The 15,376-nt window shown below is 43.5% G+C and overlaps 1 protein-coding gene across 2 annotated transcripts in view; it reads left to right on the top strand.

Moving 5' to 3' along the window:
- DCAF11 (DDB1 and CUL4 associated factor 11) overlaps positions 1–15,119 on the top strand; it is a 291,457-nt gene extending 276,338 nt beyond the window's left edge. For both annotated transcript variants that reach the window (XM_069238129.1, XM_069238128.1), the window contains exon 14: positions 8,940–15,119. In XM_069238129.1, the coding sequence (XP_069094230.1) occupies positions 8,940–9,068 (129 nt within the window). In that variant the 3' untranslated portion in view covers positions 9,069–15,119. The remainder of the gene's footprint in view (positions 1–8,939) is intronic.
- Positions 15,120–15,376: the final 257 nt, after the last annotated feature.

Below are 15,376 nucleotides of genomic sequence, written 5' to 3' on the forward strand. Positions count from 1 at the left end.
AAAACGTTTGACAGCTCGTTTAGCTATATCATTTTGGTAACCCATTCTTCAAAATATAACTCAGGTCATTCCCATTGGGTTTTTTCCACCAGTCATTCAATTATATCTGCAGATCACCCCTCTGCATCATCTGCTGTTTTAAGTATCTTTGTTTCACGGGACAAGCCCTGTACTGTTTTTTTATAAGGTTGTTACTGGTGCTGTGTGTCCGTGGCCTGTATTTTAACCTGTGCCAGTCTTTCCATCACATTCGGCAGGGCAGTTCTCACTAAATTTAAATCTATGGCCACTGCATCCACTTTTTCTCTAAAGAAGTGCTGTTGTTCTATATAGCTTTCATGGCGTCCTTCAGCGTGAGCTCAATCTTTCCTTGTCTGTTTATGGTTCTCTTGTTCATTTGATGTGGAGACGATTACCTTTATGAACTTGTCTATGTTTGGTTGGTTAGTGGGCACCTTTCTGGACTTTGTTCTTTCACCGTAGTGTCTTCCCTTGCCCCCTAGGCCTCTCTACTCTCAAGTTGAAGTTCCTCTTTAGTCGTCCCATTTCCAGCTACCAATTACTTATATCTCTGAGGTTTCTTTTGTTATTTATCCCTCTGCTCCTGCCAAGTTTTATGTCCCTCCTTTTCCTTTTTTGGCGTAAATGCCATGGCGTTCATGCCTTTTATTGCTGGCGATTGTGGTGGCCTTAATGTTATATTTATCTTACTCTCCTGCTACCTTGGTGTCTAGCGGGTCTCTTCCGTGTTCTGTTTTTGTTCTGGGCCCATGCTACAGTAGCAGTTAGTTTGTGTTTCCATCCATGTCTTTCGTTCTCAAGAAGTCTGACCTTTATTACATTTCTCTTGATCTGATTTAGCCACTTATAGTTGATAGTCTAATTGCATACATGTCAACAGACACGATTCAGGTGGAAAACTTCTGTTTTCTAAGCCCAAAACAGCTTTAATTTAACTGCCTTTCCCCTAAAATTGCCTTTACTTCATTGCAAGTCATGGGAAAAGAAATTCCCCCAGTTATTTCTTTACAGAATCCCCCTTCTTGTAACTTCAAAATGTTGGCATGAATGCCAATGTGGTGTTTCTTTGTGTAAGGCTTACAAATGGCCCTGATGTCATGAATTCAGTGATTTACGGGTGCCCCAGTGTCCGTTGCTATCTAACCCACATCCTTCAGTAGTACTTCCAGTTTTGTGTTCCTTTCAGGCCTTTCGGGTTGTTCCCCCACACTGTTCATGGTTCAATGCGCCAGCCGACTGCGCTTCATCAGTGAACCCGAAAAGTCCCTGAAATCCACAGACTCATCCGTGCCTTGCGCACGGAGCTACGTCCATTGTCAGCAGCCTCAACACTGAGTCATGAGCTACAGCATTCACTATTATGGCCTTGGTGTCACTGCAGGTCGTGTCGCTCTCGGTGCTGACTGCCTTGTCTGTCCACCTTCCAACACGTCAATTTCCAAATACTTATTAACCCCTAACCTTGGATTCGGAAATAGTGTGCTACTCGCCGTACAGCGCCTCAACACCCCGTCTGGGGCCCTATTACACATAGGGTGCACTTTCTCTGTGCCACAGTGCACCTTAAAACAGGTGTGCCGGGCGCAAACAGAGAAAGTGTATCCTAGTATACTGAATGCACTGCCACAGGGCATTCAAGTGAAAAATGGATCGGCTTTGAAGCAGCCGCTCCATGTTTCACTGTGCAGGAGACAATCTACCTGCACTTTTAAGGGGCAGTAGAGATCCCATTGCAGGCGGGTGCAGTGAGTGACTGCACCTGCATGGAATGGGATGTCTGAGGAGTCCCCGATGCCCCTTCAGAGGGCTGCCATCAGGGGGGCACACTGACAGTGATCCACCTTTTTTTAGTGGCGCACTATCAGTGCGCCTCCTGACAGCTTCTTTTTCTCTGCGCCCACATCTATAGTACAGCGCCAGTGCAGAGGCAAAGGGATTCCCTCATTTGTTTGATACCATGCCCCCATGCAAATGAGGGAATGCGCTCTGGTGATTGCGCTGGCGCTAAATGTGCACCAGCGCTATATGTATTACTGAAAGGGCTGCACAAGCACCTGTGGCCCTTTCTGTAATACCAAATTGCCACGGGGGCACTCAAAGCGGGTGCACATGCGTGTTGTACCCCCAGGGCACTTTGTATGGTATGGCCCCTGTTGTAGTAAGCAATATATGAATATAATTGCAATTGTTTTCTGCATTACACCTCAGCTCCAGCATCCATCTTGACTCAGCTGCATGTTGGGCAAAGGGGCCTCTCTTCGAAATACTTATTTGGGTCTTGCAAAGTCTTGGTTAATTCAGTGAATTGTGCATTGTATACCAGCTTGCTCCCTATATGTGGGGTAGGTTCTTATTGAACATTGACCAAAATTATATATACATCTAACATAAGAGGTGTCTTTACTATGCACACCTGAAAGCACATATTTTAAAGTGCTTTGATGTGTGAAAATAAAAAACAAGATGGAGTCTTGTTAAATAAAGCTTTTGACTAGGATCACACAATTTGGTCAAGAAGGGAAGCCGGGATGGATCAAAGGTTTTCCAGTTAATTTCTCACTGTGCAATTCAGCCACTAGATGAGCATCTCTTTATGACATTAAAACTCAGTGCTTCGTCTTTTCTTGGAGGATGAGACTAGAACGTGGGTTACAGGCAGGGTCCACATTATGGTTTTAGCAGTTTTACATAGCACAAACCTTGAACATGGCACAGAGTATGTAAAATGTTATTTTCTGGCACAGGGAGAGTTTCCTGGTTTCCTAGGATCCCGAGCCAAGGCTGTTATTGAATCCTGGCTCCCTATGATGCATAGTGGGCATCTGTAGCAGCTAGGCCACACATCTCTTGTAAAAGCGTGGAGCTGAACCGGCAAAAGGAGGGTAGAGGTGGGATAGTGATGAAATATGAAAAGAAGAGCATAGAGAAGAGATGTGCATGTAGGAGGGGCAGAACAAGTGAAAAGAGCTGGGAAAAAGCAAGAGATTGATTTAAAGGGGGGAGGCAGAACTAGCAAACGAAGTTGAGGCCAGAGGGAATGATGAAAGGTGAAAAGTAGTGCATGGATAGAAAGGTAGATATATAAGAGACAGGACCATCAGGAGAACGTACATGGCAGGGAGACGGGATGGTAAGAGGTGAATTTAAGAAGGCAGGACCACCAAGAGTAGATAATAGGCTAAGGTAGATGTCAGTGCAGTAGAACCAGCAAGAGAAAGAGGCTGGAGAGAGATGAGGGGTGACGAGTACAGCGGGGAGGTGAAAGATAAATGCAATAGGGGCAGGATCAGTGAGAAAGGCAAAAGACCAGGAAAGTGCTGAGGTGTCGTGAAGCATATGGATGGGAGAGGTGTATGCGAGAGATGGAGAAACAAGGTGAAAGAGACAAGGCAAGAGCCATGTGGTGGTGAGGTGGATATAAGAGGAACAGATCCAGAAAGAGAAAGAACAAAGCTCAGAGATAGATGGATGTAAGAGGGGCAGAATCCGTGAGAAAAGACAAGCTTCTGAAATGGAGAGATGGATGTAAATGGGTGGGAACCAGTAAAAACTTTAAGAGGCTGTGAGAGAGATGAGAGGTAAAGTGCGTGGATTTAAGAGAGGCTGGTTCTACCATAAGCACAGTGCAGAGATTTGGATGTAGGAAAGCAGAACCATCAAGAGATAGCACGAGATGGTGGAGAGTGGGAGAAAAGAGGGGAAATTTGGATCTTAGATAGGTAGAACCATCAAGAGAAAGTAAAAGGCTTGATGAGCAGCTCCTTCTGATATCTCTCCCTCATAGCATGGAACAACCTCCTGCTCTACATCAGAGCCTCCTCATGGGTTCTCGAGTTCCACAAGAAGCTGAAGACCTGGCTTTTTGAGTAAGCTGCCTGCGCACCTGCAAAGTGCCTGGATTCCCTTACGTGTGATTAGCACACTATACAAATAACATGAGTGAATTCAGAATGGCAGAGCCAACAGACAAGATAAAAGGACGGCTGAGAGGTGAGGAGTAGAGCAGGAGTTGATGTAAGAGTGGCAGAATTAGAGAGAGAAGGTAAGATATTTGGGGATAGGTGAGAGGTGAAGAGTTGATAATGCAGGGGTGACGTGGATATCAGAGGGGCTGAACAAGCAAGAGTAGGTAATAAGCTGGGCAAGAGATGAAATGAAAAATAGAGCATGTAGGGAAGAGGTGGATATAAGTGGGCAGAATCAGCAAACAAGCATGGGTGAATGCAGTAGGTTTCGCCTATGTGATTATTAATAATAATATTTTTGCTGACTTTTATGTTGGTGAGCAGTTGTGCAATATAAGTTACAGAAACTCCATAAAAGTGTTATGAAATTTTTTGAGAAAGCAATATATTGTGAGGTAATAGGTGTTTTTTCCATAGCTTTGTTGTACATAATTAAACTTCCTCTCTTGTAATTGGTGGACAATTAAAACTAGAATTACACGACAACGAAGATTCATCTGGTGGACACGCTTCTTGTACTGCGCCCACTTTGAGAAATGAAAAAGCGACTCTGCATAATGTTTGCTTAAAACACCTTGCCATTTAAACACCTAAACTACTTCTGTGTATTTTGAGCACAGAAGTGCTTGATGAATGGCTTTTGTATAGCTGCATTTTTGCATTTTCTCCCTTTATTGAGAAAAAACAAATAATGAAAAAGTGCACACACAACAAAGCAACACTACTCCTCCCAGGGGAAAAATGTAAACTAGTACATTTCCCTTAATAATGAGCAATGAAGCTTTTATTTTTGTAAACGCTGCATGTGGTCTAGGCATACATTAGTCTGGGGCAGTCTCAGGGGTAGCTCTGAAGTTTTCTAGATTCATGCCTGAATAACTCGCCCAGTACACGTTGCAACTTAGCCTTTTTGGGCTTGCAGTCCTGTTTATTATGCCTTTTGAAAATTAAAATTACATGACCTATTTACGAATGGTGCTGCAATGCTAATAACCCGGACATTGCCTTGTAAAATCATCTTGCATTCCTTACATGTCTGTAGCTGACTGTCTTGGCCAGGCATGCGACTTCTTTGACGAGCGGGAAGCCATAAAATATGCTTTATAGTATTGTACTTCTACAGCTGGGAAATGTTCATAAGCCTCCCTTCTGACACTTTGCTTTGCGCTTCTTGTTAATGAATATTCAACAATAAAAGGGAGCACTCGAGTGGTGGGTGCCTGCTTCGGCCCCAGGGGCACTGTTGAGTATGCTTTGCCCGGGGGATGGAACTGTGAGTGACGTTGTGAGGGTCTTAGTGTGAGGCACAACACTGTGTTTCTGTGCAAATCACCTAATCTCTCTGTGTCTGTAAAGCGCTTTTATATCTTCTTTGACGTTCTTGTTATGTGTCACGCTGTGTGTAAAGTAGCACATAAATTAAAAAAGGAAGTTAGGAAACCAAAGCAGATGAACACATTACTGGGGCCTCAGGACACTGATAAGAGCACACACAGAGGAAAAAGTATTGCTAAATGCAAGACATTGTACTACAACCAATAGAAACGGATGAAAAGTAAGTGGCAAGCACAGGAACCAATGAAAAGCAAGGGGGGGGGGGGTGTAAGTCCCTTTTAACACATATATTAAATACAACAGATTTCCCAAGCACAGCACAAGCGCTGTGCAGGCGAAACCTAAAAAAAAGGCTTAAAAAGAGGTTGTAAAATAATTATTTGTTTTGAGATGCATGTGCCATCCTTCACCAAGGATTATGATCTTAAACCATCCTCAATGTGTTTGCTGATTTTCAGCCTGATTATTACTCCTCTTGACTTTACTATTCAATCTCACATCCAGTACTTACCCTTATCCATTCAGCCTAGTTATGTCTTTAAAAGGAACTGATTTATAGAAGGTGTTTATAGAATGAAATATCCATAAATATGTTCTGTGTTTAATAGTCCTCTAATACCCAACAAACCTCTTCCGATGTCTTCATGTGTTTAACCCTGTCTTGCAAAGTGATAACCAACAGTAGTCCACCTTGTAAGTGCTGCAAGGCCCAGGGCAAGGACTCTGCTGAGATAGGAAAAGCAGAAAATCCACAGCTGACTGGGATATGGCCTGGCCCAACTGATGGGATTATATTTTCTTTATTATTACTGGGTATAAACTTGGCTCTGGGTTCGCGCTGTTTTAGCTGCTGGTGTATAACTCAAACGGCTGCTACAGCCTTAGTGTTCATGGACACAGTGTCAATCTGACTGTGCTCACAAAGCCAGCACACCTCATTGTCATGTGCAGAATAACAATGGGCCGGCCTGGGCAAGCACAGTATGATGTGAACTGCCTCACAAAAAATAATCCCAAACCTCAAGGTAATGACATTGAGGCCCAGGGAAATTGCAGCTTTCCAGGTGCATTGTTAGTATTGGCTTCCTGTTAGAGGTGAGTAGAAACAATGGGAGTATATAGGAGAAGTTGAGTTTGGACGTGGAGGCAGCCGAAGAGTATTGGGGGAAGGAATTCCATAGATTAGATCAATGCACATGGAGTGATCTGCCAATCATTGAACTGATGTGAATAGGTTGCCAGTAGGTTTAGGGAGGTGGATCTTACATTGGAGGTTGGAAGATCAAAAGTGTTTGGTTAGGATGCCTGGAGCATCACTGGAGGGACCTGTGAATGATGGAAATGGTCTTGCAAGTGTCTTCAATTCAATTATGTCTTTAACCAAGATCCAGTGGATTTACATGAGGGCAGGTGCAATTTGGTTATTAGAAGAGGAGCTGAGGGGAAGGAGTCTGGTGCCTTTGCAGCTTGGCAAATGATTCCTCAAATTTTAGGTACATGTGACACACCTTTTTTAAATGTAAATCTCTGGGATTACTTTAGCTTTATTTTGCAAGTCAAGCACCACCTCCCCACCCTACCTATTCTACACTGCTCCATTTCCTTTTGATATAGGTGTAAAGTCCACATAGTCTACTGTAGCAATTCCCTCCTGTTTTGTTGCTTCAATATGCACTTGCCTGTTTGGTGACTGGCTCCCACTAAAGCATTTAATAGTTTTTTTCCCATGGCTACATCCTGTTGATCCTTTTTAGCCATCTTGTGTGTATACTTTTAAATTAGTTCAGCCCTTAGCACCTCCTATAAATAGTTTGAGATTGCTTGCTGTGTTTAGGAGCTTAGGGTGTAAGTGTGGTCCAACCTGTGGTCCTTCTGGCTGCCAATATATTAGCCACCCCACCTTGTCATTTGTACCATCTCCTCTTATATTTTGAACTGTGTGCTTTCTGTTTCTTGCAGCACTCACCAGATCTAACGTATCCTTTTATGATAATCACTGGTGCCTACTGAAAACCAAATAGCTTATCTGAACTTCACTGGTGTAAAGGGAGGGCTTGGGAGTCACTTGAAGCCCCGCTGAATAGCTCTGGGACAATCTGTCTTGAAATTTTAATCATGCACTAATCTGAAAACGATTAATAAAAATCGACGTAATCATATCAGTTCTGGTGAGTCCTGGCTCCAGCATTTTCACCCAGTTTGATTACTGTTAAGTACTTTGCTTAATAAAGCTTTAAGATATATGTACTTATTTCTTTAGATTTATTATTTATATTTTAGCAAATTTAATGACACTTATGCCAGGTAAGTATTGTGTTGCAAAGCTGCTTCAACAATGCCAGGAATTTAATGAGCAGTTTTTGTCAGTTCCTGGGATGTTGTTATGAGTTCCTGGAATGTTAAATCTTTGATGGGGCTTGCTTATTACTGTTCTGCCCAGGGCTCCACACATCCTAGAACTGGCCCAGTGGTCACATACTCAAAACAGAGTGCTGCAGTACCTGCACTTCAGAATACTTCCATTCAGAATACAGGAAAAGCAGAAGATGATGCATAGAGAACAAACACGAAAGGAGGCTAGCAACAAAACAGCATAACTGGAACACATGGAAAGTTACAAACAGGTTGAGAAACCTGGATCCTGGATTCAGGACAAAGAAATACCAGCATCAACTGGGACACGTTTCAAAGACGACGGAAAGCCTGTGCTGGAGCAAGGCTGGAGGCTGTCATGCGCAGCTAGCAGACATGCACTTTGAAATCGATGGACCACGGCCCGCTTCATCAGACTTTTAGCAATGGGATTCAGAGTTGTTTGAGAAGGCTGGGCCAGAAAACTGCATTCTTAGGACAGATCTGAAACCTTAACACAAGCATAGCTAATTGGAAGACGCAGAGCTTATTCTTGGAAGCCACCATGTCATACACGTATGATTCCAAATGGATGGTTAGAGATGGAAAGTACACCTTTTAAATGTAGCCCCTACTGTACTTCCCTCTTCTCTTCTGAGGACCTTCACCTACAAAACAACATGCAAACCTTTTATTACTGATAAGTAACTTTTCACGTGCTGACGGAGACATGTCAGAGTTTCACAAAAAACAGATCTTGCATATTTGTTTGAGAGTATAGTGAGTCCTTAAAATATTGCGCCAAACGAACGCAACAGACCTCCACTATGAAGCAATGAGGGGCGCAGACATGCCTTACCTCCAAGTAGAAAGACCATTTTCATTTACTGCTACTTTAGGAAACGAACTGTGGCAACACTGAATGGGGTGTAGGCTGAAACTGTAGTTACTTCAAACCAAAAAGGGTCAGATGAAAACGTGATCGAGATCCAGGCTAGAGGTAATAGCAAGTGTTACCTGCTTGGAATGCAGCCAGATATAGAGGTTAGTAGTAGTCCAAGAGAATAGTGTAACCCACAACAAAGTGTAGGTACAGATGACAAACTTCTTTTCTTTGTCTTTAATGTGAAATTCTATATTTTGTTGCCCTAGATAATCTGTGTGGTATTCTCACCTATTGTTTAAATTTACCATTGCAGTTCTTTGCATTGTGCCACTGGAAGTGTACACTTGTCACTTATACTGCCTCTTTGTTTTTCTTGGCAGTGGGATGGAAATGTCCGCCTGTGGGATTACCGCCAAGCTGAATACCACGAGGATGACCTCAGGGATCCTAGCCACAGAAGCCCTCCATTGGCAGATGATGCTTCAGCCTCCACCACACAGAGCCAATAATTCCATCGGACTTGCAGATGCCCTCACTCATGGGCCTACCCTCCTCTGCAGACTTGGCTGTGGAGGTGGTCATGTCTTGGGTTACCGGTAGAACGGGGGCATTGCGTGTGGACATGACTCTGTGCTCCTTTCCTACGTGCAGTGCATACTCAGGCCTCGAGCATGGGATTCTCTTGCTCACCTTTCCTCAGGATCAAGGGGTACTGACAGCTTGCCTCTTACTGTGAAGCAGCCCCTTCTCGCCATTTCTCTGTGCTGTGTATTTGAGTCTTCTTTGAAACAAATGGAAATGGGGTCCTTTGGATGCCGGAACCATAATGTAGTCTGCTGAAGCTGGGGACCCCTGAGATTTGGTGGAGTAGATGGGCTTTGTTTTTACAAGATTTGCAGCGCCACTGACACTTCCTAAAGGAGCCGTCCATAGGGACACGTCGGTCATCCGGCAAGGGCTGCCGCCTTAACGAATATAAACATGCCTGATTTGGAAATAGCACCCCGGTGGCAGTTTATGATCAGCACCGGACACATTCTGAGTGACATAGGACAAACTGAATCTGCCATAGAGGGTTCATCACCGCTGAGTGGGGATACAAAAGAAGGGCAGGTGGATCCGGGGGGAGAGGCTACTGATGCATGTAGGGCTTCATCCTACAAATTACATTTGCAGCACTTGAGCAGAATCACTAGGGCAATGATCTCTGTAATTTCTTAATGTAATACATTTTTCAGCTCCTACCTCATTGACTGGCAGATCCTAAGTGACAGGAGCTACAGTGGTGTAGTACGGATTCATAGCATGTGCTTTTATTGCATGCACAGTAGGCCAAGTGGCTGGAGTCCAAAGAAGAGTCTGCTTTTAAGACTACCAGGGCACTAGGTTCATTGTCCAATAGGAGAAAGGGGGAGCCTTGGAACTACAGATGCAGGATTTCGTCGCAGAAACCAGTTCTTGTGAGAAGGAGGACCATGGTTAAGGAGAAAGCCAGGAAACAGATGAAGAGACTATCACAGAGAGTCTGGTAGTCCAGCATCAGAAAAAGGTGCATAAGAAAATCAGAGACACGCAGAGTGACAGACTGATAGTGAACAAAGTGATGAGAATGTGAGGACGGGCTAAGACAATGCAATGAGACTGGAGTCCTCAGAGGGAATAATTAAAGATTGGGCAAGAGATCGATGGACAGGGGTGCATTGGTAAAGGTAGGCAGAGATGAGGACGGGGGAGGCAGTTACTTACTAAAATTATAGTTCTCTATCATGGATGTCTCTTTTTCACTCTTTCCCAGTGACTTGCTGTCTTTTGTTCTTTTTTCTCTTACTCCCTGGCCCTTGTGTTTAAGCCAGTAAGATAATTTTATGTGCATATCGACCTTTTTTCCTCTTTCTCACTGGCCCTTGTGTTTAAGCCAGTAAGATAATTGTATGTGCCTATTGCACAGATGTGTGTATAACCTACTAGGTACCAATTTGAACCGCAGTGTTCTCTCCTTCCAAGATTGATAAAACGAGGGCCATGATGCCGGGTGATGACATATTTTATGCTCTGTGCTGTAAAATCACAAATTGAAGTAAGCCCTAAGTGAAAAAGTTAATTTTCCTCTGGCAGACTTTTTCACAGGTTTTTAAAGTTTCACCTGATATGCATATTGCTGTCATCTACTGGAGGGGTTGTAAAAGTACATTTGTTACAAGAAACTACAAATTATGGGCCTCAGCCATGGGTGTCTATCCCCAACTTGCAACTTCACTACTTTTATTCAACTCCATGTTCCCACAAATGATAAACACCCCAATTTAAAGGGCACTGTGGGTGTACTTTCATTGATAACAGGAAAGACCCACTTCAGATACACCCATGGTCGACACCTGCATCTTTCTTTTGCTGTTACGAAGGATTTACCATATTTTATCATTACTCCTGGAATGATTTTAGTGGCTCATTAGGATCTCTGGAGTACTTATGAAATAAAATCAAAGTAAGTCACATAAAGGGCACTTGTTCGTTCTGCCACATGCAGGCTGGACTTTATCTCGACTAAGTTGCTCAAGAGTGACCTCCATCAATGACTGTTACTTCAATTCTATTTTTATGAAAGACGAAGATACAACTGAACGTCTCAGTCATATGGAAGTAATGATCACGTATTAAGTTTTCCATGATTGAAGGACTAAGATTGCAATTTAGAAGCGTTTCCTTCTCCGTTTATAGTAATTTCATCATCATTCATAAGTTTCAGAATGGAGGTGTGGGCAGAAACCCACGTATGATTGAAGAAATTGGAAATCTGTTTCCCCTTTATTTTTTTGGGTTCAGCGAGGCTTGGTCAACCCACTAGTCTACTTTGGAGTTGGGACAGACATGCTTATGAACATGGTTATTTTTTCCAGGAAGGTTGCAGTGGAGACTTTACTATAGGATATCCTGGCTATCCATGCAGGTTGGCAGGGCACAGACAGTTGTATTAAAGTTCTCTTACTCCTGAGTTTTGTCAAAGTGGGGCAGTCACTCAGTCACCAAGGACATGTTTTTCAAGAAGATGGAGAGCAAATCTGGTATGCCAATATCATAATGAAATTGTAATAAGGGGAAATATGTCAGGTGATTATGCAAAACTACTCTTTCCACATGAGAGGCCATTTTTATAGTTCATCTAAAGAATTATTACCCACGCTCCCCTTACAAGCCTGGGTCATATCTCTTCATTGTGAATTATTTCACCTATTCATGCATGATTATGGCCAGGTGCTAGTTTTTAATTCGTGCAAATGTGAATGCTTCGTGTAGACTACTGAGAATTCCTTGATGACTAGGAACATGAAGAATGAAGTTTGTTTTGGGTTCTTTCTGTGGGATATGTTGACTCGTCAAGATGTTAGAAGAAAATGTAATGAAGTGAACTATTGTATCCTTTCCCAGGCAAGGGGACGAGTTCAGTCTTTCCTAAAGGCAGTAATTGTAGACCTGTTTATAGTTAAAAGCATTTGAGGATATAGCAAGAGGCGGATATGCTTCTGAAAATGTGCATTAATTTGTGCTGAAAGCCAAGTGCTTGTATCTGACCACCGTTGCAGTCTAGCCATCCTGTTAAGATGCAACATTGTGCCCGTACATCCTCATATGCTGTTCTGTACAGGAGGCCTGCTATGCAGGCAAGTATCACATGAGCTGCATCCTAGAAATGCAGAAGATCTGGGTACCACCACTGGCAGAGCCATTCTAGAAATGGTCATTTGATCTTATGCCCAGACAGCTGATTCGCCTTCTGCAAAAGGGTAAATATAGTGAAAGGGTGGAGAAACGTATTCACCCAAAAATTAAAAGAGCATTTCCTGATGTTCTGTACTGGATCCCTGGACAAGAACTTGTATCACTTTTCCTTGCTTCTGGTGGCAAACAAAACTGTTGTGTTCTCTGATCACTAGAATACCTTCACTGGAATGCCTGCATTCATCTCTCATCAGTGTTTTTGATTGCCTGCATTTACATTTTTAATGGACGGTGGAAGTGAGATTTGATGCCTAAATGCCCATTCTTACAGGTATCTAAGGTATCTCCTGATGAAACACATTACATTCGCATTGTCAGTGTGAAGTAGTAAAAATGTGGATTCCACCATCAGAAGAGGTGGACCTGGGCCCAGCATGCTGTCATGAACTCCAGTATGTTTGTGACATGTTCTTTGTCTCCCTCCGCTTATCTTTAGTGATAAAGGAGGCTAGATAAGTTCCTCATTACATCATTGTAGGATGTATGTTGTCATATGGGATGTCAGTGTCTTATCCCTGCACTAGATCAAGACTCATTGAAACTGGTGCTTCAGGCATTTTTGGAATATTCTCGCGCAGTGTAAGGAAAAGCAAGATAAAAACCCCAGTAGAGACTTTGCAGGTCTCATTGAAAGCGTATAACTTGGCTCGAAGTGGTGGATTTGCTGATTGAGTGATATGAGTCTCGTCTTGGGAGGATAGCGCATTTGCTTGCTTCCAAAAAGTACACGTTTTTCATATGCAAGATGCTTGTTTGCTGGGATGAAAATGGATTTCTCACAATTTATGGAAGTCACCCTTAGTCCTCCGGTGGAGCTGCCTGGCTGCCTCACTTGTCCTTGCTGAGATGGTGGTGGGCTGCCAACAGTGCACTTTGACATAAGTACCGTGAATTGCCTCTGTCAGGTCCTAGTAGCCCTCGTGCACTACAAGGTTGGGCGTGCCGAACAGCCAATCTAGCGGATCTGTGGTGAGCAACCTATCTTGCTTTTCGAAGACGGGAGGTTTGCTGCATGTTATTTGTTTCCAGTTTGATGAAAGATCTTTCTGTTAGGTACCTGTATTGAATTTCTGACAAGACAAAAGTCCTCTGCTAAAGGATTACAGCAGTAAACGAGCATTCAACAGAATTGCAGTCTGAAAATAATTTTAGCTCGGAATTAAAATCAGTGTTAGAAAAAAAGGTAAGGTACAGGATAAACATTTTTATGGTCCAGATTTCTTTTCACGGAAATAAATAAATAAGTAGCGCCCAGGAATCTGCCGATGGTAGATCGCGTCAGAGGGTAAGGCTTTGAAGAGGTAAAGGACTCGTTTTCAGTACATATTTGCCGTGGAAAAACACAGGAAAACCTATTTGTATGGTATATGTATTATGCTAGCGAATAAATAGTGTAATGAGGGCCGCCCCTTCACGGGAAGCGCATTCTGAAGACGGTGACAACTGCTGAAGGGCCTAGGAAAGGGTAGGAGACAAACGCACGGTGACAGGGGCACAAGAATACGGGGCTTTTTTCATACCGCGCTCGTTGTCAGCCTTGCAGCTGCTGTGTAAATACCAGCTGTTGCCGTTTGTATTGAGCGTCCGATGGCCGAGTGGATAGCGCGGGTTTTTTAGATGGCGCCTGCTTTTTGCCCACAAATGACAGCAGGTGCCGCAAATTAATGACGCAAATGACTGCTAGCCAACAAGAGACGAGGAAGAGAGAGACCACGCGACGAGACTGGGAGGTAGGAGATAAAAGGGATGGGTGAGAGCAGACCAACATTAATAAAGCAAGGCTTGCAGCAGGGAACACGCAGGGTATCTAAGAAGTTAAGAGGGAATGACTGAGTGAGAGAAAGCAAAAACAGGGAGGAAAAATGAGATGACAGAAGGAGAATGCCAGTACGAGAGGGGAATGTGCCGAGAGCTCCAGGACATCAGCCCGGCGCTGTCTCAGTAACTTGGTGTGCCTGTCTGTGACAGCCAGGCGCCCCCTCCCCAGTTCCATCTTCAGAGCAGGGGAGATGCACCCTAGCTTTCCAGCCAAGTTAAGTATGATAGAGGGCCCTTTTCCTTCCACTAACGCCCGTGCATGGTCAGGGATGGAACCCTCTTAGTTCTGACCTGCTACAAAAGACTTGCTTATGTTTACCTTACAGGAATTCCACATTTTAGTAGTTTAACCCAAAACACCATACACAGCAACCATTTAATACTGATGTTTTAATTCTGCAGCCTTTTCCTGCTGGTTGACGCCCACCGGGAGTGGTCAATCCACCACAATTTTTGATAAGCCTGGCACGACTTTAGTGCAAGATTGGCGCGTATTGTGTTTTATTTAGCAGCAGTTTGGCTTTTAGCGTAGGAGAGGTTTGAAATGCATACATTTGTTCACGTTTTCTGTTGGGAGCTTCCACCATGTATATATAATCAGGATACACCTTGGTGGTGTGACTACATTTGCCACAGAGTTTTAGTTTACCGACTGCCACTATCTCAAAGGGAAGAAAAACGTCTGTGGCCTTGAAAGGGAGTATCCGACCTTGCAGTGGGAAGGGTCTGCACAAGAGGTCCAGGAAAAGAGAGGGCAGCGAGAGAAATGTCAGCGGGCAATGGGGACCTGGAATGTGAAATTACTAATGAGGCTTCTCAAAGAACAAACGTCCAAAAAGGATTCTGGTAGCAGGGTGCTATGCGGTGGCTCAGGATTTCCAGGGCCACTTGTTTTTCTATTCAGTTTCTTTACTTCTGATGATGTTCACTTATAAATGAAAATACAATAAATTACTTTCTGGGAAGCAGTCGTACCATTTTCTTTCGATTTGGGACATTTTGGGGCTTTGTGTTTGTAACTGTTATAGCGCAGGCGCCGCTATGGATGTGCCAGCTCTCTTCTGTTTTATTTAATCACTTTCCACCTCTGGTTTCTTTGATTTCCCTTTAGTTGATTTCCTTAATATTCAACTAATGTTAAGTTTTGACAGTCTCTTGTCAAAACCTGTCTGCTACGTTTTTCAGCGTGGGTGCCATATTAAGATTCAAGGTCAACAGAAGT

The sequence above is a fragment of the Pleurodeles waltl genome, chromosome 6 (genome assembly GCF_031143425.1).
Source record: "Pleurodeles waltl isolate 20211129_DDA chromosome 6, aPleWal1.hap1.20221129, whole genome shotgun sequence".
Classification (NCBI taxonomy): domain Eukaryota; kingdom Metazoa; phylum Chordata; class Amphibia; order Caudata; family Salamandridae; genus Pleurodeles; species Pleurodeles waltl.